Below are 22,369 nucleotides of genomic sequence, written 5' to 3'. Positions count from 1 at the left end.
TTAACGTTTCATTTACAAATTGGCGTTCCCGTGACAAAGGGTGCATTTCGTGATGGGGGTGCATAATTTGACACAACACCGGCACTGCATGTCCTCCATTGTCGTCACTGAAAGTAATCCGGGTTTAGCGTCACTTCTCTGGCCTCATTCGCTGCACTATAATTGGCTCCACCTTCCGCGTGCGTCAAGTTCTCTACAAGCAGCGAACAATTTACCGGAAGCGAAGTGTTGAAATAAAATCATAAAGCAGATTCAGGTTCTCAAACTGATCAACAGCACATTTTTATAAAATCAAAAAAAGTCCAAAAATAAAAATAGTGCAAAGAGGGAGTATTATGTATGTATAATATAAGTAAACGTATGAAGCTTAATGTAATAGTTTAACTATTTTAATTATATATGGTCACTTTAAAAGAAAAACAAATACACTGCTACTTTTTTACCATGATGTTCTTATCTGCTTAGTGTTTTTTTTTTACTGATGGTGTTCTTTTATTGTTAATTACGTGTGCATACTTTGTTAATTTTGAATGTGTAACGTCTTTCTCCTCACTTTATCTGCACTTTCTGCTGTTGTAATAATGTATATTCCGGGACAAATAAAGGAATTCTGATTCTGATTTAATCACGGTTCCAAAGGCTTTTATTTTTGGAATTATCAAGCGGAAACAGTTTCTGTGTTTCAATTTTTGATGACGCCCCCGGTGTAGAAACAAAACCCGGGTATTTTTCACCGCCAGACTGTGCAGATCTACTCGATCAGCTGGTGGAGTCGACAGGGGAAACATTACCGGCTGTAATCTTTCAGGGTTTTACTCTTCTAACTAAAGCAATTCGCCGCGAGTCTATCAGACCAATATGGAGAACAGAAAACGGCAGTTGGAGGCAGTTGTGACCGACAACCACTGCTTCAAAACGCCGGAGAAAAGGGTGTCATTGGTCCGGCTGCTGGACTCCGACTACATGCGATGGGGAGTGGAAGAAACATGTCGGTACCTGCGAAGAGAAGATCTCGTAGAGTGGGAAGATATATTTAAAGGTTAGTTTCTGGGTTATTTAATAAACTGTTGTTCACCTTGTTGTTGATATGAATTCAGTAGATCAGTTGGTAGCTGCTTCTAAATTATGCTAACTTGCTGTCCTGTGTGCAGTCAGTGGTGTAAAGTAACTAAGAATATCTGCTGTACTCTAGTTCAATGTTGAGGGGATTGACCACCACTAAACTTCATTTAATACCTGTTAGTTACTTGGCAGATTTGGATTAATAATTTGAAATATAATCAACACATAAATAAGACGAGTAACATCTAGCTACCCTGCAGTATACACACAGTCCTTCAAACTAGCTGCACCTTTTCCAGCTTTGATAAACACATTAATGCATCAATAATTATAATCAAAACATATCATATATATTATTCTAAAATGGACCAATCTGCGTAAGGAGTACATTTAACTTGTGTTACTTTAAGTATATTTTGATGCAAATACTTTTTTAAATTTTACTTGAGTAACATTTTGAATACAGGCCTTTTGTAACAGAGTATTCCTACACTCTGGTAGTTCTACTTGTACTTAAGTCCAAGATCTGAATACTTCTCCCACCACTGTTAAAGCTTTATTTGTAAGCATTTTTCATACACCAGGTGCAGCTCAAAGTGCTTTTACAACATGGCGGCCCACATCATAAATTAAAAAAATAATAATAATAATCTTCCGGTCAAAACGTTGAAACCCTTTTGGACACACGCAGCATAACAAGATAATACAACAGTTCAAGTGACACAAGGAGAAAAAGGTGTGATAATACAATACAATAAATGATCCCTCTCCGTAAAATAAAGGAAGACATTAGACAAAATGAATATATACAATAAAATATTAAAACTAACATTAATTATGTTTCCCCTGTGTTTTCTAGCACAAAAGATCACAGGTGTTGGGCTGCGGTATCTCAGTGACGCTGATCTGGAGAAGATTGGTATAAAGTAAGTATGTGTTTGTGTTAATTTGCGGGATTTGTGAACATTGTGAAAATTGTCATGGGCACAGTGAGAAATGGGACCAAAAGGCCACTAACACTTGTGTCAAAGTAAACATAAATTACTTCTCTAACAACGATGCTGTTTCTTTCTATTATTGTTGATCCGGTGTTGCCCAGGTGCCTTGGTGACCGTCTGAAGATCCTTCATAGCTTCAGGAAGCTGTGGCAGATAGGAGCAGAGCCAAATAAGGTAACTACCAGCTGAATTGTGCTGAATTTGCTACATTTCAAGGTTAAAGGGATAAAGAAGACATAATAAGAAAAAAGAGAAGCACTTGTAGGATAAACAGAAGGGAAGTTTGAAAAGACACAAGGGGTTAGTGCACAAAATACTTCCTCATAGCCCATATTTGTTCTCAACCCATACCTCAAAAACAGAATGTGAAAATAATACAAGCTGCAAATAAGCTTAAGGGGAACATTGTGAAATGAAAACCGAGCGGTTTCTCCTTTTTTTTGGAAATGTCAGAGACACCTTACTTCCTGCTATTTAAACCATTGTTATACCTTGTCAATAGATTTTTACATTGTAAAGACTTCTTTTAACTTTAGTTTGTGAAATCTATTTATATATTTACTGTATATCATTTTCTGTCCATGTGTTTTGTTGAAAACCATCGTACCACCCTAAGATAAACACACAGACTGGCTATATATTTTGATTAGGAATGGTCTCGTTCGGTCTTCTTTCAGGTGTTTAATGATCCTATTCACGGGCATGTGGAGTTGCACCCTCTTCTCGTCAAAATCATCGACACGCCTCAGTTCCAGAGACTACGAAACCTCAAGCAGCTCGGAGGGACCTATTATGTTTTCCCTGGAGCATCCCACAACCGGTTTGAACACAGCATTGGGTACGTGTTTGGTGGGTTTATTTAATAGGGTTTTATAATGAGGCATCAATAAAACCCGTATCATAGAATCATAGGCTCATATAAAACCACATTAACTGGCAAAGCATTGAGTCACCAAAGTGTCAAATATAGGTATAATAAAAGGAAACTGCCGAATATAAAACATAATATTTCTCTCAGTATTCTTTTAATCTGGATTTATATTAGGGACATTGCTCTCATCGGATATTATATTGCACTGGCCAAGAGTGCATGTCATGGGGAAAATACCCGCCCTCTGTCCCTTCCCCTCTTATTGGGAATAGGCTTTCTATACACTTGTATTGTGAAAAAGATACCTGCCAATATGTTGACAAGAGATGTTGTCTATGTTAGAAAGGATAGGCTGACATTAGAATCAGTTTTCGGTTATTAGTCCCACAGCAGGGAAATCAGTAGCCGCATTCACACTGCAGGACTTTCCCTGGTACTTTGGTTCTTTAGTTCCGTTAGTACCAATAATGTCGCGTTCACACCGCCAGGACTACTCAGTGCCGGGAACTCTTTTGGCCATTTTCAGTCCCTGCTAGAGAGGTGGTACGAAAGCGGCTAATGTTACAACCAAACATGACATGGCAGGCAAAAAGGCAAGCAATAATAAACAGAGAAGCAAAGCACACATTAATAATAACATTTAAATAAAGGCAAGTTAGTACACATCAGGGCTAAAAAGAGACTAGCAGCAATTTTTTTTTTAAATGACGAAATAACATACTATATTAAAGTATTGAGACTTTCTAAATAGGAAATGTTGGTACTTTAATAAAAATGTGTGTTGAATGATATGAATATATCTCAACTTACAATCGTTAAAAATCGTTATTGTGTTGAATTTGTCGTTTTATTTGAAAGGTGCTTGAAAATTGTGTAACCAAATGTTACATAAAGTTTCACTAACATGTCTTTATCTTTATATAGTTCATTTTTAGTTATGGTTTGTTGAACTCTTACTGTAAATCTGCATTGTTTTATTGTGTGCTGCTACAGAGTGGGACACTTGGCTGGGCGGCTCGTAGAAGCTCTGAACGAGAGGCAGCCAGAGCTCCTCATCTCTCGCAGAGACATCCTTTGTGTGCAGATCGCTGGGCTCTGCCATGACCTGGGTGAGCGATGTTCAGGTGCTCACAAGTTTAAGTTTAAGTTGGGCATGAGGGAGAATGCAAGTTCAATTCTTCCCTTTTCCTGTCTATTCCCCTCGGAATAACACACAAGCAGCTTAGTGCTAAGTTCACACATGTCACATTCAATAGCTTTTTGATGTAACCCCCCCATTCCGACCCCTATCCAGGTCATGGGCCATTCTCCCATATGTTCGACAGCAAGTTTATCCCCACAGCACGTCCAGGAATTTCCTGGAAGGTAATAAACAATCTGATTTATTTAACTGTTTTCTTTTGCCGTATGCATTGAGGGTAAAGAAAACTGAGGCGAGATAAGAACACTTCTCTGAATTAGTTTTATACAAGCCTTCATATTTTTATTTCCAGTTATTACTGACAAAGGCAGATTGTCTAAATCCACTTTTTCGCAGTTAAAGAAAATCCAGACAGTCTGGGGAAGTCACTTCTAGACATCTTAATAACTAAGATCTGAATTTCTGAGGTTTAAAACCTGTTCTGTGATTCATCAGAAAATGATTTGGCACTCAAGTATAAAATAAAAAGCCCTTAAATCACAGTTTCAACTTACAAGTCCAGCCGCGCTTATCAACTGAACTGAGCTACCACAAAGAATCGTAAAAAAACGCTTGTTTGGTCACATCTCGAAACAGATCATTCATTGCTTTTAAAATAGGTTGGTAACTGCTTTGCCAATATATTTTCAAAAGGACAAACCGAGAGTTTTGTGGGGAAGAAAATAGGAACAAATGGAAAAGTCAGACTGCAGATAATAACTACCTTCTGTGAAAGGGCTATTTGGATGGCTATTTTTGAAAAGTAAATTGAAAAGGCCTTTTTCTGTTGTTAAGTCATTCCCTATGGAGATTGTTAAAGCTTGAGTTCTTCTACATGCAATTTAACACAATCTACTGCAAAGTAAGGAATTATTTACATCAAAATAAACTTGAGTCTGATAGATTTTTGTCTAAGTCTAAAATAAGTGATAGGTAAAACCCTAAACTCCTCTGTTGGCACTAACTCCAACGACACTGTCTCCTCAGTGTCATTCTTACTTTATTTTGGTTGATTGGTTTATAGTTATAGTAGTAAAATAAACTTAAAAATGGCATAAAGATACAGCAATCAAAAGCTTGTTTTTCAGTGGCTTATTTTAAGCCGTTACAATGTCATTTGTCTTCATTAGGCCATTTGAGGGCTTACATATCGATAGCACTTCTCAGATTGATAAATCTTATCACTGATAAGAACTAGAAGGCACACTGTCATTATGTAAATTATGACCATACACCTGGCATCCAACAACCGTGAGATTAGATAAGTGTCCTGTCAGGTTTTAGTTGCGATAAGCTCTTTCTATCTGAGTAATGAGTCATGTGCTTTCACTTTCAAAGTGAGACCATGCACATTTCCATATTAACAACAGCCTGTTTGTGTCACAGCATGAGAACGCCTCTCTGAGCATGTTCGACTACCTGGTGAAGGATAATGGCCTGAAGCCGGTGATGGAGCAGCACGGCCTGGTGCTGCCCGAGGACCTGGACTTCATTAAGGAACAGATTGCTGGACCACCGAACTCTGTTTCAGTTCAAGACAAGAAGGTAGTTCCACTTCTGCCCGTGTGAAATAAGCCAATGAAACAGCCACTGTGTATAAAGCAGGGGTGTCCAAACTACGGCCCGCGGACCATTTTCAATCGGCCCTCAGCAAATTCAAAAAGCATAATAGAATATGGACCACACTTATGCTTCTCTTATATTGTGCTTCTTAAATATAAATGTAAAAATATATTACACAGTAGTATTCAAGTGTTAATAAGAACACTTCAAATAAATTCAGTCAATTCAAGTTGGAAACATTTTCTAACATATCTCAGTTGATAAGAAAAAAGCCAAATGACTTATTTACATATCAAGCTTGAAATACACCCTTCATATTTCTCCTTATTATAATCAATCTGAGGCTTCCGTTTTAAGGGATGAGCTGCCAACACTCACAAGCATAATTGGCCTATATTTGATTGATTTTGCTAATTTGTAACTGAACCTATGAGGCAATAATACAGTGCTTCTCAAGCTACGTGATACATTTGTTTATCTTCTTTTTTTCTTAGCGCTGCGTACAAACAATGAAAGTCAGTGGGAACCAGAGTTAAATATGTGTATGGTTAAACATACTTGGGAAAATAAAGCTGGTTCTGACTTTTATCTGATCTCTCCACAGTGGCCATATAAAGGCCGTCCAGAAGACAAGTCCTTCCTTTATGAAATCGTGGCCAATAAAAGGAACGGCATTGATGTGGACAAATGGGATTACTTTGCCAGGTGGGGCTTGCTGAGCTGTTAGTTCCTTTAATAATAGTGTTCCAAGTGATACATGAATATTCTTTTTTTCTTGTAGTTTAACTAATCACCTTTTTTGTACACATTCCTGACCTCTGTTTCCTTAGAGACTGCTACCACCTGGGCATCAAGAACAACTTTGACCATGGCCGCTTCATAAAGTTTGCCAGGGTGTGTGAGGTGGACGGGCAGAAGCACATCTGCACTAGAGACAAGGTACTGACTTTGTAACATCTGCTTTTTGATCAACTGCAATCCATTTAGACCAGGGGTGGGGAACCTTTTTCCTCTCAAGGGCCATTTCAATTTTTACAACATCCTTCGAGGGCCGTACAAATTATTGAACTCAACGTCTGCTTAAAAAACTCAAATCCCAGCCCATTCATTTCGAGTTTCTTTCATGCTGTGCAAAAAAAAAGCAACCTCTTAATCCAGATATTTGACCATGACCCGCGCATTCATGCACCGTGGCATGACCACCAAAACAGAAAAATATGGACACAAGATGTGTGCAAATGTATTTAGTTTCATATCCATGTGGACATGATTTAAGTAGGGGGGGGGCGGGTCTAACCTCAACTAGGGGGGTTTGGGGGCATGCACCAGCAGGAAGATTTTTTTTAAATGTTGAAGTTAAAAGCATCAATCTGGTGCACTTTGAGAGATACATCTCTCAACACCCATATGAAACAGAACTGTAAAGAGATTTTTTTCTTTATGGATATTTTAAAAATCACTTCCCTTTTAAACTGTATTCTTGTTTATTAACAACAACTTTTTTTTACTGTCATATAGTATTGTATACCTGTTTACTTTATTCTCTTATTTTTCTATAACTATAATGATCATATAAAGATGTGCCTTTACCTCACTGGCTGGAGAAAAAGCTTCTTATATATTCGTTAGCATAGCTAGCTAACCAGATGCTAATAACAACAACGTTATTGACTGTATGATCAGTATGACAGATGAACAGATCGCCACTGGGCTTTCAACTAAAGACACAGCCACGCAAAAACTGCGGCATGTGTACAGCTCCTTATGGGTATTGCAATTTGTGAAGTCCCGGCCCAGAGCCGCGTTCTGGTGCTCTCAGTTAGAACTACATTCCTGTCAGACGAGACATATACCACGTGATGACACGTTAGGCTCGTGTTGTGTTCAAGGACCCTGACCGTGGCCAGGAAAAACAAACTTGTTTAATTATTTTGCGGTCTAGATTTCTTGAATTTTTTTCTTTTTTTCGTGTGTTTATAAATTACCTCGAGGGCCGTACCAAATGGTCTCGCGGACCGTATACGGCCCGGAGGCCGGAGGTTCCCCACCCCTGATTTAGACGATTAGTTGTAACGTGCAGGTCATTCTTTTAACAGGAGGTGGGCAATCTGTATGACATGTTCCACACGAGGAACTGTCTCCACAGAAGAGCCTACCAGCACAAAGTGGGCAACATCATAGAGACTATGTGAGTAGCTAATCGCTCTGATAGAGATTGCTGTCTTTGCTTGACAATTTAGTTGTTTTTACGGATAATTGTGGTGGAAATTTGAATCGATCTCAAATGCAGGAACAGAGCAACTTCATCCTCAGAGGATGAAGAGGTTCTGCACCACGAACACAGCTAACAGTCCCACCATAAAGAATAGGGGTGCACCGGATGGGAAATTCTTGGCCGAAACCGATACCGAAAATAGGAAACAGTTGACCGAATGCCGAAAGGCCGAAAATGATTATATATATATATATATATATATATATATATATATATATATATATATTGTAGTGTCGAGAGACGGGAGTCGGAGGCGGGGTATCGAAGGTACAAGCTAGACTTTTATTTAACATCAGAACAACATGTAAACAGCTTTTAGCCCGGGAAGATAAGACCGGGGGAAAAACAGGAAGTCCGGTCAACTCACTAATGTCCGTGCGGAACAATACCCCAACCCATAGTTCCGTGGGTGAATAATGTCAATCACCACACAAGCCCCCCCAGAATTCACCCATAGTCAAAACCCTCGCGCCTGGGAGGAAGTACCGCCCGACCCCGGCGCGTACGGACCACAGGGGCTGAGGAGGGCGGGGCCGCAGGCGAGGGCAGGGGCAGGGGCGCCAACGAGGGCGAGGGCATCCCCACAGGGGGTGGGGGACGGGACATGGGAGGGCGGCCCCGACGTGGGGGCAGAGCCAACTCCAACGGCCTGGAAACGTCCACGTGAGCAGGCTTAATCCAATCAACGGACACAGTCTCAGGCCTGCCACAAACGTCCACCACCAGGCTCTTGTCCCCGTGACGTATGACCCCGAACGGACCGTCGTAAGGGGGGCGCAGGGGACCGCGGTGAGCGTCGTGGCGAATAAAAACGAAATCCGCCGACCGTAATCCGGGGGACACCCGGAAAGCTGGGTTGCTGTGCTGCGACGTGGGGACGGGCGTGAATGTCCCGGCGGTCTCCAGCAGGGAGGAGCGCTGCCCGGCTGCAGACCAGGGCACAGTGGCGGTGGGAATGAATTCCCCGGGGACCCGTAGCGTCTGGCCATAGATGAGCTCCGCCGACGAGGACTGCAGGTCTTCCTTGGGGGCACACCTGAGGCCGAGCATAACCCACGGGAGCTTATCCACCCAGTTGCCGTCTGTCAATCCGGCACGCAGTGACGCCTTCATGGATCGGTGAAACCGCTCACACAATCCGTTAGCCTGGGGGTGATATGCGGTGGTGCGGTGCAGCTTGACCCCCAAACCCACAGCAACAGCGTTCCACAGCTCCGAGGTGAACTGAGAACCGCGGTCAGAGGAGAGGTCAGACGGGGTCCCGAAGCGCGCCACCCACGTGCCGATGAAAGCGCGGGCGACGTCGGAAGCTGACGTCGAGGTGAGGGGAACGGCCTCGGGCCAGCGGGTCGTCCTGTCCACCATCGTAAACAGGTAGGTGAAACCGTGAGAGGGGGGAAGCGGACCTACGAGGTCGACATTGACATGGTCAAACCTCCTCTCAGGAACCGCAAACAGTTCAAAAGGGGCCCTAGTATGGCGGTGGACTTTAGCCCGTTGACAAGCCACGCATGCGTCGACCCAGGACTTCACGTCCTTCTTAAGCCCCTGCCACACGAACTTCTGCGACACCAACTTCACGGACGGTTTCCTACCGGGGTGGGAAAGATTGTGAACCGCCTCAAAAACGGGTCGGCGCCAGTCCGTAGGGACTAGCGGTCGAGGCTGGCCCGTGGAGATGTCACACCACAGCTTCGCGCCCGAGTCACCGACCGTGACCTCCTCCAGTCGCAATCCCGTGACCGAGGCCTTGAGGGTCTGGACCCCGTGGTCAGAGGCCTGGTCAGCGCCATGCGGAGGTAATCGAGGCCCAGCTGCACAGCTCCGATGACCGCTCTGGAGAGGCAGTCCGCGACCACGTTAGCCTTGCCAGCGATGTGTCGTATGTCCGTGGTGTACTCGGAGATGTACGAAAGCTGGCGTTGCTGTCGGGCGGACCACGGCTCGGCCACCTTGGACATGCAGAAAGTAAGTGGCTTGTGATCCACGAACGCCGCAAACTCCCGGCCTTCCAGCAGGAAACGGAAGTGGCGAACAGCCAAATAGAGACCAAGGAGTTCCCTGTCGAAAGCGCTGTACTTGCGCTCCCTGGGAGTCAACTGGCGGCTGAAAAAGGCAAGCGGTTGCCAGGCGCCGTCGACCCATTGTTCATGCACCGCGCCCACAGCGTAGTCAGACGCATCGGTGGTGATAGCGATGGGGGCCCTGTGTGACGGGTGAGCCAACATGGCGGCTTCGCTCAGGGCGGCTTTGGTGGCATCGAAAGCGGCTTCCCTTTCAGCCGTCCAGTCTATGGCCTGGCCGGGGGACTTGTCCTTGAGGGCCTCGTACAGCGGGCGCATGGTGTGGGCCGCCCGGCGGATGAACCGGTGATAAAACGTCACCATCCCGAGGAACTCTCGGAGCGCCCGAGCTGTAGACGGTCGTGGAAAGGCGGACACGGCCTCCACTTTCGATGGGAGGGGGGCGGCTCCATCTTTGCTGATGAGATGCCCGAGGAAGTGGATGGAGGACAACCCGAACTGACACTTTGCCGGGTTGATAATCAGGCCGTGTTGGCTGAGCCTCGCAAAAAGGACACGGAGATGTGCCTGGTGCTCTTCAGAGGAGGAGCTGGCGACAAGGATGTCGTCTAAATAGACGAAAATGAATGGCATGTCTCTGAGCGCCGAATCCATCAGCCGCTGAAAGGACTGAGCTGCGTTCTTAAGTCCAAACGGCATACGCAGGAACTCGAAAAGCCCGAACGGCGTAATCACCGCAGTTTTGGGGACGTCTGAGGGGTGCACCGGAACCTGATGGTAGCCCCGCACCAGATCCACCTTGGAGAAAACCAGCTTGCCCGCCAGGTGTGAAGAGAAGTCCTGGATGTGAGGGACCGGGTAGCGGTCTGGCGTAGTGGCGTCGTTAAGGCGGCGGTAGTCACCACACGGTCGCCAGCCACCGGCTGATTTAGGGACCATGTGGAGCGGCGAAGCCCAAGGGCTGTCCGAGCGGCGGATGATGCCCAGACGCTCCATGCTGTCGAACTCCGACTTGGCGACCGACAGCATGTCAGGGTTGAGCCGCCGGGCCCTAGCATAGACTGGGGGGCCTTCAGTGTCAATGTGGTGCTCTACCCTGTGTTTGGTAGTGGCAGCGGAAAAGGTGGGCTGCGTCAAGTCGGGAAACTCACTGAGAAGGTGCTGGAACTTGTCACCCTGTGAGAGTGACCTGGAGAGCCCGCTGAATGACGCCTCGCCGCGGGTACATGCGAACGAGGCAAACGTCAGTGCGTCCACCAGGCGGCTGTTCTTGACGTCCACCAGCAGTCCGTGAGCGCACAGGAAGTCTGCGCCAAGGAGGGCGAAGGAGATGTCAGCCGTGATGAAATCCCACTTAAACCGCTGACCCTCGAAACACAGGTCCACTGTCTTTGTGCCATAGGTGCGGATAGGGGTGTCGTTAGCGGACGTCAAAGGTGGGCCGTGGCCCCCACCGGCGGCGTCCTCCACCGTAGCCGGCAGGACGCTCCGCTGGGCTCCTGTGTCACAAAGGAGTCTGCGACCAGAGAGGGTGTCCCTGATGAACAGGAGCCGGTTGGATGTGCCCACGCTCGCGGCCACTACCGAGCGCAGGCCTTGGCGTTTCCCGTTTCCTTGTAGGTGCAGGGGGGACGGCACATCCTCGCTTTCGCCCCATAGCGTGCATGGTACTGACACAGGCCAGGGCTGGAGTCGCTGACGTCGGCCCTTGAGCTTCTGCTAGGTGGCATGCCTCTACCAGGGAAGGAGCCGCTGCGTGTCGGGGCCAGCACCTCAGGGGTAAAACGCTGGGTGGCCAGGAAGAACCGGTCAGCTTCTTCGGCTAAAGCGCGTGGCTCAGTAATAGCCGTGTTACCGAGCGCTGTCTGAACATGCGGTGGCATGTGCCGAAGAAACAGTTCTATGAACAAAAAATTGGGTTCTTCCGTACCTAGCAGGTTGAGCATCATTTCCATGTGGTCAGAAGGCTTGCTGTCTCCCAGGCTATGAATAGCGAGCAGGCGTCGGGCCCGTTCCGACCGAGACAGCTCGAAAGTCTTTAGCAGGAAAGCCTTGAACGCTGCATATTTATCCTGGGCAGGGGGAGATGTAATAAAGCCCACCGTCCGGGTCGCAGTGGAGCTTCCCAGTGCCGAAACGACGTGGAAATAGCGTGATGCGTCATCAGTTACTCCGCGGAGGGCGAACTGAGCCTCCGCCTGTGCGAACCATGCAGCCGCAGATGTATCCCAAAACTCCGGCAGTTTGAAAAAAACGGCGTTATTTGCCATGCTCGGTTCAGTCTCGGATCCTTCTACGAGACTTATGTCGGGGTCACCAATGTAGTGCCGAGAGACGGGAGTCGGAGGCGGGGTATCGAAGGTACAAGCTAGACTTTTATTTAACATCAGAACAACATGTAAACAGCTTTTAGCCCGGGAAGATAAGACCGGGGGAAAAACAGGAAGTCCGGTCAACTCACTAATGTCCGTGCGGAACAATACCCCAACCCATAGTTCCGTGGGTGAATAATGTCAATCACCACAATATATATATATATATATATATATGCATACATTTTTTACCAATGTTGTTCAGCTACGTGATTATGGAAAAAGACATGCTTATGGCAAAACTTAACTTCAATAATAATCACTATTATGGGTCCATAAAACATTTATTCAGCACTTTTGAATGCATACAGTACATTAATTCCAAGTCAAGTGCATTTTCTTTTCTCTGTAGGATAACTACAACAAAGTGCATTCAGAACAAAGCCAAGGTGCTTTAAAACTGCATAAACATCTAGGCCAGTAGGCCTACAACAAAATAGTGTAAATAAAGACTGTAACAGCCAGGCCTTCAACAACAACAAATGCACCTATAAGTCTGGTAACCTAAGGTGTTGTTGTGATGACGTAATCAAAAGGCGGCGACAAGCACGGCGGCGCGCGACCATGCTCGCGGCTGGCTCACAGCCAACATGTCGCTTGGAGATATTTAAGAGGCGCGGATTGCGATTTGTAAAACGTGTTCAGCTGACATTTCTCGAGGGGGTGTAACTGCAAAGACTTTCACCACTTCGGGATTACTCCACCACTTGAAATCAAAACACCCGGACAAATATGCGGAGTAGGATCTGACATTCGGTGATATTTTTTCAGTGCTAAAACCCTTTCGGTCGAAAGGGCCTTTTTAACCATTTTCGGCCGATAATTTTCGGTGGGCGAATATTCGGTGCATCCCTAATAAAGAAGAAAGGAAGCAGCCAACTAAACCTTACCATAAATTCCCTTGACATTATCTAAACATTCCCTCCATTAAACCATAAACCCTCCAGTCCTAACCATTTGCAAATCCACCTTTCACCCACCTCTAACCCACCTGGCATTTCTGTTCTAAACAAATGCCTATGTTCCACACATATAGGAGATACATTCAATTAACAGAGTAAAAGGCAATCAGAGTGTAAGACATCATTTATACACTTACTCACTTGTCCACATCAATGCCTTTCCTTTTGTTGGCCACGATTTCATAAAGGAAGGATTTATCTGGACCACCTTTTTTATATGGCCACTGGAGAGATCAGATAAAAGTGACATCAGAACCAGCTTTATATTATGTCTTATAAATGATTGCATGATAATTTGACACAACAATAATATGTTGGGTATGGTTATCCAGGATCACAGAGGCCTTTTTAAAGGCAGACAAGCACATCCAGATTGAAGGCTCAGAAGGGAGGAAGTTCACCCTCTCCACAGCCATAGATGACATGGAGGCCTACACCAAGCTGACAGGTCAGCAGAAACCACTGTGTGCACATTTAAAATATAGCTGCAGTATACTAAGAGCTGCAGGATCAAATCCTAAAGCCCTGCTCCCTTGTCTCAAAGTCAGTGGGCTTTCGGAGGCCTGGAATACAATCTGTTATTAAAGAGCCTGTGACACGAGTTTCCCCCATCATCCAAACCCATCAATTTGAGTAAATATTGTCCCCTTGAAAACTGTTACTAAACTGATTTTGGATATTTGTACTTTGATAACCATTAATCTGCCCTTCGATGTTAACCATTTTCTGGATCTTCTCGGGGATTCTTCAAGTCCCGCCAAATTATTTGTGACGTCATTGCGGGCACAGCACTCCAGCTGCACCGTTCAGGATCCCAGCATCTGCATGTAAACGCACAATGGCGCACACAGCAGCAAGCGATGACAGCGATGACAGTTTAATTTTGAACGTGTCTGAGAGCTCATATGAGGCTGAAGGATCGGTTTATGTTGTATTTGTTAGAAGTTTAGGAATTAGGTGCGTCAATATGGGCGATCATACGGTCATGTAGCCAGTGGTGGACTGGGACTAAAAATCATCCCGGGACTCTCGACCGGTCCACTTCGGTACCGCGAGTAAATTGTCAACGGGGGAGTGGGGGATGTGCTTGTGACTTATCTGACCGGCCCACTTCGGGATTCGTCCCGATGGCCAGTCCACCACTGCACCCAGCCCACGTAAACTGTCAACTGGGAGCCTCGCTGCGGGGAAACGGTGGAACTAGTGTCCCGATCGGAGTGGGAATAATAATAATCATAATCCGTGCATTTTATCCAATAATTTCCCCAACATTGTGGTAAAATAAACACACGTTTAATCCATGTTGGTGTACTACAACTACAAAAAGCATCGGTTTGTTTTCTCATCAGGAAATGCAGACTGACTCAAACAAACGATTTTTAAATCATCATCCTCACGATCATTTAATGTATCATATGTTCGCCGAATTGACATGAAAGCACTAATAAATGTAGTGTAATCCATTTGAGTTTACAACTACAAAAATAATCAATTTGTTTTTATATCACATCCGACGGGAGGAAATTCAGCAGCTCTCACTACCGATTTGTAATCATAATTTAATCATCATCATCACCACGATCATTTATGTTTATGTTCGCCGAATTGACATGAAAGCACTGACAAATATGGATATACTGTAGTCAACTTCATTAAAACATTATTAACGTGCCTAAACTCAGTAATTCACCATTTCTACGCATGACAACACACTTTGTCCGTGTTTGGCTCTCGCCGCACAGTGAAGCGTTCCCGCATTGACGTCACTTCCGGCTTTCCCCAAAACTTCAAAAATGAGTCGAAGGAATTTCCCCGCGATGTTTGAAATTATTGATATTTATCGGAACGGTATCGCTTTTTCTTTTTTAAACTGACTGTTCGAGATGACTAGTAGCCCAATATTTCATTGCACAACAGTTGTTGGGAAGCTGTCACAGGCTCTTTAAGTTTACAAGAGTTGTACGTTTTGTTCTAGTCATGCAACCGTGGGGTTTTTCAATTACAATCTTCATTTCTGACAAATATCTTGCTGATCAAAACTTGTAAATATAGTTATTTTGTATCCGTTTTTTCATTGCTTATTTTCTGCAATAATCCAAAATCCCATTGGCTTTTTTTGAGGCCATTCGGTGTTGCCGGTTTACTGGTTGGCCTTCAGAAATATTATCTCTATGAAGCACTTTATTATGTTATTGCATTATGTTGCATTGTGTTCTTCAATTAAGTATCTACCCATTAACTTATTTACTTAATTACTTTCTTAGTGTTTATGTTGCTCTATATTTGACTACACACTCTACACTCCCTGTTTTGTGACAGCCACATTCATAACGTATAAAAAAAGATCTAGTGACTTTTGGGTCTTAGCTTTGCTTTATGTTACCTGTCATATTCTTCTGTTTGGCCTGTAGATCATGTGTTTGAAAGAATTCTCCACTCTTCCTCTCCGGAGCTGGCTGAGTCGAGGCAGATTCTACGCAACATCGTCTGTCGACGCCTCTATAAATGTCTGGGCCAAACTCAGGCCGAACAACCCTTGATTGTCACCCCGGTGTGTGTATATAGCATTTAGGAGCTAGTTGTTTTGTGAGTAATGTGTTCTGAGATGTTTTCCAGTTGCCATGTAGGGCTGCAGCTAACAATATTTCCATTATCGATTCATCCATCATACGTATGTTTGAGGTATGATCTTTTTAATTAGTTCATTATAGATTCTAAAACAATGTCAAAATATGTGGGGAAATGCACTTTCACAGAGGCAGAGGTCTTCAAAATTCAAGCTTCATTTGTCCAACAAAACTCAATTAAATGCTTTGATTAAAAAAAAGAGAGCAGCATTTTATCCTTGCTTTTGAGAAGCTGCAACCAGCAAATGTAAACACATTTCAACAATAAACTGTTTATCAAAAATATTGACAATTAATGATCTCTTGAATGGTTAAATAATGAATCATTTCAGATGATCTTCCGTAAAAGTACTAGATTTTGTTGATGGATATTGCAAAATAGATTACAAAGATTAGATTCGAGCTCAGAAGTTGTGATGAGTTGTGCATCTAATGGTTACATTTATATAATTTGAAATAGCCTTCATACCGTTATTATATATGACCACGGGTGATGTTATGTCCCTGCCAATATAAAATATGTATTATTCTTCACTTATCTACTTTTTGCTCCCCTTCAGGAGAAAATTCGCAAATGGGAAAAAGATCTGGCTGAATCTCTCGTTCAGAGCGGCTCTAAGGATGGCAGTCTGCAGCCGGAGGACTTTGTAGTTAGTGTATGTTTTCGATCTAATTTCTAACATTCTTTATTTATATACTATTTTTATGAAATGTAGCTACTTTGTACTATAATATCTTAAGATGTGAGTCTTTCTACACGTTAAGATTATAACCCTCCTTTTCCCTTTAGGTCATCTATATGGACTATGGCATGAAGGATAAGAACCCCATCAACAATGTGCGTTTTTATTGCAAGGATGACTCGTCCAAAGCCATCCAGATCCGCAAGAACCAGGTCAGAACTGTAGGAAGTACCTCAGAATTCAAATCTTGAACCGTCTTTGCCTGTGTTTTGTTTTTTCGTCATAGGTGTTTGTCATTGCTTCTATCTGAAATGTATGTCTCGAAGTAAACTGTCATTCTTGCCAGGTGTCTAAACTTCTCCCAGAGCAGTTTGCTGAGCAGCTCATCAGGGTTTACTGCAAGAAGACCGACGACAGGAGTCTGGAGGCTGCCAAGAAACACTTTGTGCAGTGGTGCATCAACATGAACCTCTCAAAGCCTCAGGTACTATTTAATCGGACGTGATAATAATTTGTATGTTAGTTGTTGAACATAAGTTAGGTAGTTTGCCTCTACCCTAAACTGAAAGGACAAACAATTATAACTAGAGAATGCAATTCCTGAAGAAATTGCTAGTGGGAATGCTTTATGTTGAAAAGCTGACGCTAAACTGCTATGCTGAAATGTTATGTGTAAGAAGAAAGGGAAGAATTTAGATTGAAATGATACATGAACACTGGGGGCTTGAATGTGTGATTAGAGAAGAAAAGAAAGTGAAAAGGCTTGGAAAAGCAGCAGAATATTCGAACTGCAAACTTCTGAACTAACTTGATGGCGAATGATCTGTCGCCATGGCAACAGCATTTGATGACACCCCATAATACGCTTAGATGCGTTGATGGCTGCATAGTTACCAAACCTGTGAAGTTTTGGGGCGTTTGGAGCAGTTTCACTGAAGTTATGAGAAAGCCGTGTTTCATGGCGAGCATTGTGTTGCCATGGCAACGGCATTTGAAGAAATCTCAAAACTGTCCTTTAGATGTCTTCACGGCTGGACTGTTAGCACACTGCTATCTGAAGTCTGCTGCTCTGAGCATGTCAGTTGGAGTTATGACATCATCGTGTTTTATTACACAGGTATATTTGAGTTTACGAGGTGTGCAGAGATCACAGGTTTCCATTGTTCTGAATGAGAGATAAACCTCTTACATGTAAACGTTTTGTGGAAGAACCGTAAAAGATATCTGTGAAATTTCAAAACATGAAGCATGTCAAGGAAGTTGAGTATCTGAAGTGTAATTTTTGTGTACTTTCGGGTTAATAATGTGGCCTTTTTGGCAGTTTAACTAAAGGTGTGCGGCTGCTACCGTGAGGAAATATCAGCCTGAAATTACAATGGAGGAACATTGAAGGTTTTGTCACTTCATGCCCTCAAGAGGCATTTTGTTGAATTATTTTTGCTTAACTATTTGTTATTTTTCAAGCTGCGAGATGTTTTCCTACGTTTGTCATGAAAAATTATGTCTCAGGAATGTAGGGTTTGGGAATTATGGCAGTTGTAAAAAAGAATATGAAGGCAAATTTCAAGCTGTCCTCCACTCTAGCTGTGACATCATACACTAGTTAATGTTCAAATGTGAAGAAAACCTCTTTAACAAGGTCTGAACAATGTTTAATATCTCTAAAAGTTAGAATCAGATTTAAAAGTTGTTTTACACGAATAATGTCAGAAAGTTGTGTAACATTTTAAAGTTGGAATAAGGTTTCTGAGTGAAAGTATGAATGAACAGTTAGCAGTTGAAGTCGCATGAAGATTTTGAAGATTTTTCAAGTCTGAAGAGTTTCTCCATTGACTCCAAGGTTAAAAATGGGATGAATTATGGGATGTATCTCTGGAATTATGAAAGTTATGAATGAGAAAAGTAATAACCATCGATTCCCGACCGAGCTGAACGTTTTGATGTTTGAACGGAGTTTCTGCGATGTTCAATGCAGGAGGAGAAGAGGGCCAAAATTCCGACAGAATAATAAACTTTTCGTCCGTAGAATAACATTTAGTTGGAATGCTGTATCAGCATTCCAACTAAATAAGATAAGATATACCTATAAGAGTGTTAGGCACAAGTAGCCCTTAGCCCTGTTAAGCTGCATTGTGAATACATTATGTTAAGCTGCTGTATGACACTGCAGACTGAAGAGGGAGCAACAACAGTTGGTGGTCATGTGCTGATTTAAGAGATGGTTTTCAAAGCACTGGGAAATGTTTTAGGTGGTAGGAAATACATCTAGCATGTTGTATGATGCCTTAAATCAGGGATGGGCAAATGGCGGCCCGCGGGCCGGATGCGGCCCCCACCTCCTCTTTTTAAAGCCCTCAGATTAATTTATAAACAATGTAATTACAAAAAAATATTTTTTAAATTTGTTTTACTTGTAGTACTGATACCGTCCACTAGACTCCTAGTTACGTCGCGAGCTGCGTACATGATTTCAAATACAAATAATCTGTGACGCATTTGTGTGTATTGTGTTTGTTTCCCGGGGAAACCCTCACAAGAAACACCGGCTGTTGTTATGCCTGCTGTGACGTTAAGTTGCCACTTGTAATTATGCCTTTACAAGCTTAAAAGTTGTACTTATCATCTGAATTTGGCGAAACAAGTTTAATATTCTTAAAACCAAGACTTTGTTTATTTGAAATCAGATGAAAACAAACTGTCACGGACCCTGCTGTGTTATCTATGATTACTACGCTTTTCATTCATAATTTCAGCGGGAGGGAGGGGGAGTGGTGCTGAGGAACAACAGAGTGCGGGCTGACAGGTTTCTGTGTTGACATTCCCCTTATTGTGGAATAAGGGGAATGCAGAGACTGGCTACAAGTGTTTTAGGTTCAAGTTAGGCAACTAATATCTGGGTTAGTGTTCATGACTTCATGTTTATGTCATCTTAATGGTTAATCTCAATACACAGACATTTTCCGTGCTTTCCAATAGTTTAAAATCGTTGTATTCCACTCTTTAATAACCTATTCAATATAAACACGCCACTTGTAAAAATGAAATAACATTTCTGTTAACCGATATTTGTTAAGTGAGCTTTTTAGAGGATGTTCCCATTTTTTGGGGATGTTCCCTTTGATTGTAAAATGTTAATGAAGATGTCAGACTTAGTATATTTGTTAATAATTATATACAACACATGGAATTTTTGTGTGTGTGTGTTCCAAGTGAATCTGCGGCCCCCTGGTGGCCAGTACATCAATTATGTGGCCCCCACCACCATCAAAGTTGCCCATCCCTGCCTTAAATGTATGTTATGTAAAGAACTGCACAGGTTAACTATTCATGTATAAGTAGTGTTTGTTTCAATTTCATTTTTTTATTTTTTGCATGGACTTTTTTCATGATTTGTAGGCCGGGACTTCTCTGCAGCACTCAAATTACTTATTTAAGAACGATATTTGAAGGTCTTATTTCCCTTAAACAAATATTGTACCTCCTGCAATTTGGAGATTGCACTACTTTTTACCAATTCCAATCAAATGATCAGAATCACAATTCCTTTATTCGTCCCGCAAAGGGGAGATTTACATTGTTACTGCAAAGTATAGATGCAGATATAGAACACTATTATATAACAAGGCATGCACATAATATTGAAAGAAAATGATGACACAGTAGAGTGCTGGTGTCTGACATTAGTACAATTATTATTGCACATAGTTACGTAAAGATTCCTGTTACAGTAATGGGTGGGCTAACTAGGAGTTCTAGCATTATGATTTCATTGTTAAGCATTGTGTTTTCTTGTAAGGCCAAATTGGATGGAAGGAGGCGGCAGGCTTGGATGGAAATGCTTCAAATTTACATTTCCTTTTGAGAATGCAGTATTTGATATCCAATATTTTTCTCTCTTCTCCTTCACAGGATGGAGACATAATAGCCCCTGAGCTGACGCCTCAGAAACCCAGCTGGTCGAACAACAATGAGGGCGAGGGCAGTGAGAGTGGCGGCTCCACGGAGGTAAACTTTGCTACTGTGAATGGACAGAAGAAAGCCAAAGTTCAGCTGTTTAAAAATTAAAACAGTTTCTACGACGAAATAAATAGTTTTCAACTTTAAAGATAGTTGTTACATACTAAGGGCCTTTACTCAGGGTTTTTACAGAGATCACTCAATATCATACGCATCTTTTGTTTTAGTTTGATCATTTTTAATCAGGTTTTTATTTTGGACTCTTAACATTTGAAACTTGGGGTCAAGTTTTAAATTGGTTTATTGTTTTCTACTATCATGCCTGTGTGTTATGATCAATAAATCATGGTCAATTTGAATGTTTTACTCTGAACATGTGCACAGTATATTTCAGGGCAGCATTTGATTACAGCATCCAACAACATGTGTTTTCTTTTCACAAAACTGCCAGGGTTGAGTACGTTATAGCTGCTGTCAGAGGTTTCTGTGAGCACACAGATTCTGACATCTAAAGTGAGCATTTGTTTTAACCTCACTTTGGTTTGACCTTTCTTTGAAATATATTTATTTAAGTTCTGGTTGAGTGTGTTATGCTGTGCTTTATTTATTGTTCTTACAGTAAGTGGCTAAAGTTGTTCATTAGGTTTTTTTCAAGTTATTGATCTCTGTAACATTTTAATGGGATTTTTGATACCATCTAAACATGTTTCCACATTCAAAATGTGATGTGATCTTTCCTCATAGCTGGTTGTTTTATTTTGCTGATTGTGTAAAAAAAAAAACAGTGCTCGTGGGAAATTTACCAAAGGGAAAAAAAAAACATTTGTATTCCTATTGAAAGGAGTTGAAAAGTGTTTGAAAATAAAACTCTTTCTCTCAGATGTTTTCTCATGTAAGTACATCTTTTTGAACACCAGAAGGCATCAATGTTCCAGTATTTAGTAAGCATTGAGATTTATAAAAGTCATCAGTGTTTCTGTAAAGTTGAGAATACAGGTGCACTCTCATTTTAGGGGTGCGTACATTTGCCCCGCAGCTTGGCAATGCATAGCAGATATTCATAACCTTAAATGAAATAAACAGATTTTTTTATTTAAAAAATGTGTTTTATATTCAAAATCTTACTTTGGTACAGCACTAGGAGTATGCATTGTAAAGAAAACTGTCCACATAAGTTTTATCATTCCTCACTGTTTGATTTGACTGTTGTTCTATAGTTGTTGGTTGAGTTTTTGGCGGAGGTGGTAAACTAAATATTACCTTGAGTACTGTACTGAGGTAACTTTTTTGAGGTTATTTGACTTTACTTGAGTATTTCCATTTAATGCTACTTTATACTTATATTCACTACATTTAAAAGGGAAACAATGTACTTGTACATTTATTAAACAGCTTTAGCTACTTTAAACAAAATGCATCTCTAATAATGAAACTAGTTGACTAACTATGTAAGTTACAAAACAGTACAATTATTTAACTATATTACAAAAAGTCAATCAGAACTTAAATGCTACTTGATGCAACAATATGATTTAATGTGTATATAGTGCAATATTACACCTGAAAGCCAGTCAAGTGAATTACTACTTTTACTTTAAAATGTAAGACTGCCACTAGTTTTCCATGTAAAGTCTTAAACTAAAATGTTCCACTTTAGCTTCAAATTAAAGAGTGTGTGTGTGTATATATACACATTGATATTTTCTTATATGCGCATAGGATTTTTGTGTTGAGTTTACTCAAAACAAAGGCAATTTGTGTTTGGTAGATGATTTCTATGTTGTAACAATGCTTT

General features: G+C 42.3%; 1 protein-coding gene across 2 annotated transcripts; it reads left to right on the top strand.

The window, feature by feature from the left end:
• Window positions 1-712: 712 nt before the first annotated feature.
• On the top strand, window positions 713-21,453 carry samhd1 (SAM domain and HD domain 1). 2 transcript variants are annotated; one of them, XM_079677640.1, is made up of 16 exons: window positions 713-1,039; window positions 1,922-1,988; window positions 2,162-2,234; window positions 2,738-2,898; window positions 3,925-4,055; window positions 4,226-4,296; window positions 5,498-5,656; window positions 6,279-6,379; window positions 6,505-6,613; window positions 7,771-7,862; window positions 13,640-13,755; window positions 15,719-15,858; window positions 16,495-16,590; window positions 16,725-16,829; window positions 16,964-17,101; window positions 20,527-21,453. In XM_079677640.1, exons 1-16 carry the CDS (start codon window positions 859-861, stop codon window positions 20,680-20,682), a joined length of 1,896 nt encoding a protein of 631 aa, XP_079533766.1. In that variant the 5' UTR covers window positions 713-858; the 3' UTR covers window positions 20,683-21,453. The 2 variants fall into 2 exon arrangements, with proteins under 2 accessions (XP_079533766.1, XP_079533767.1); XM_079677641.1 differs by having other exon boundaries at window positions 715-1,039; window positions 3,925-4,040.
• The last annotated feature ends 916 nt before the right edge of the window (window positions 21,454-22,369 follow it).

Source organism: Notothenia rossii, assembly GCF_949606895.1.
Source record: "Notothenia rossii genome assembly, chromosome: 4".
NCBI lineage: Eukaryota > Metazoa > Chordata > Actinopteri > Perciformes > Nototheniidae > Notothenia > Notothenia rossii.
This window is presented reverse-complemented; position numbering and strand designations above follow the sequence as displayed.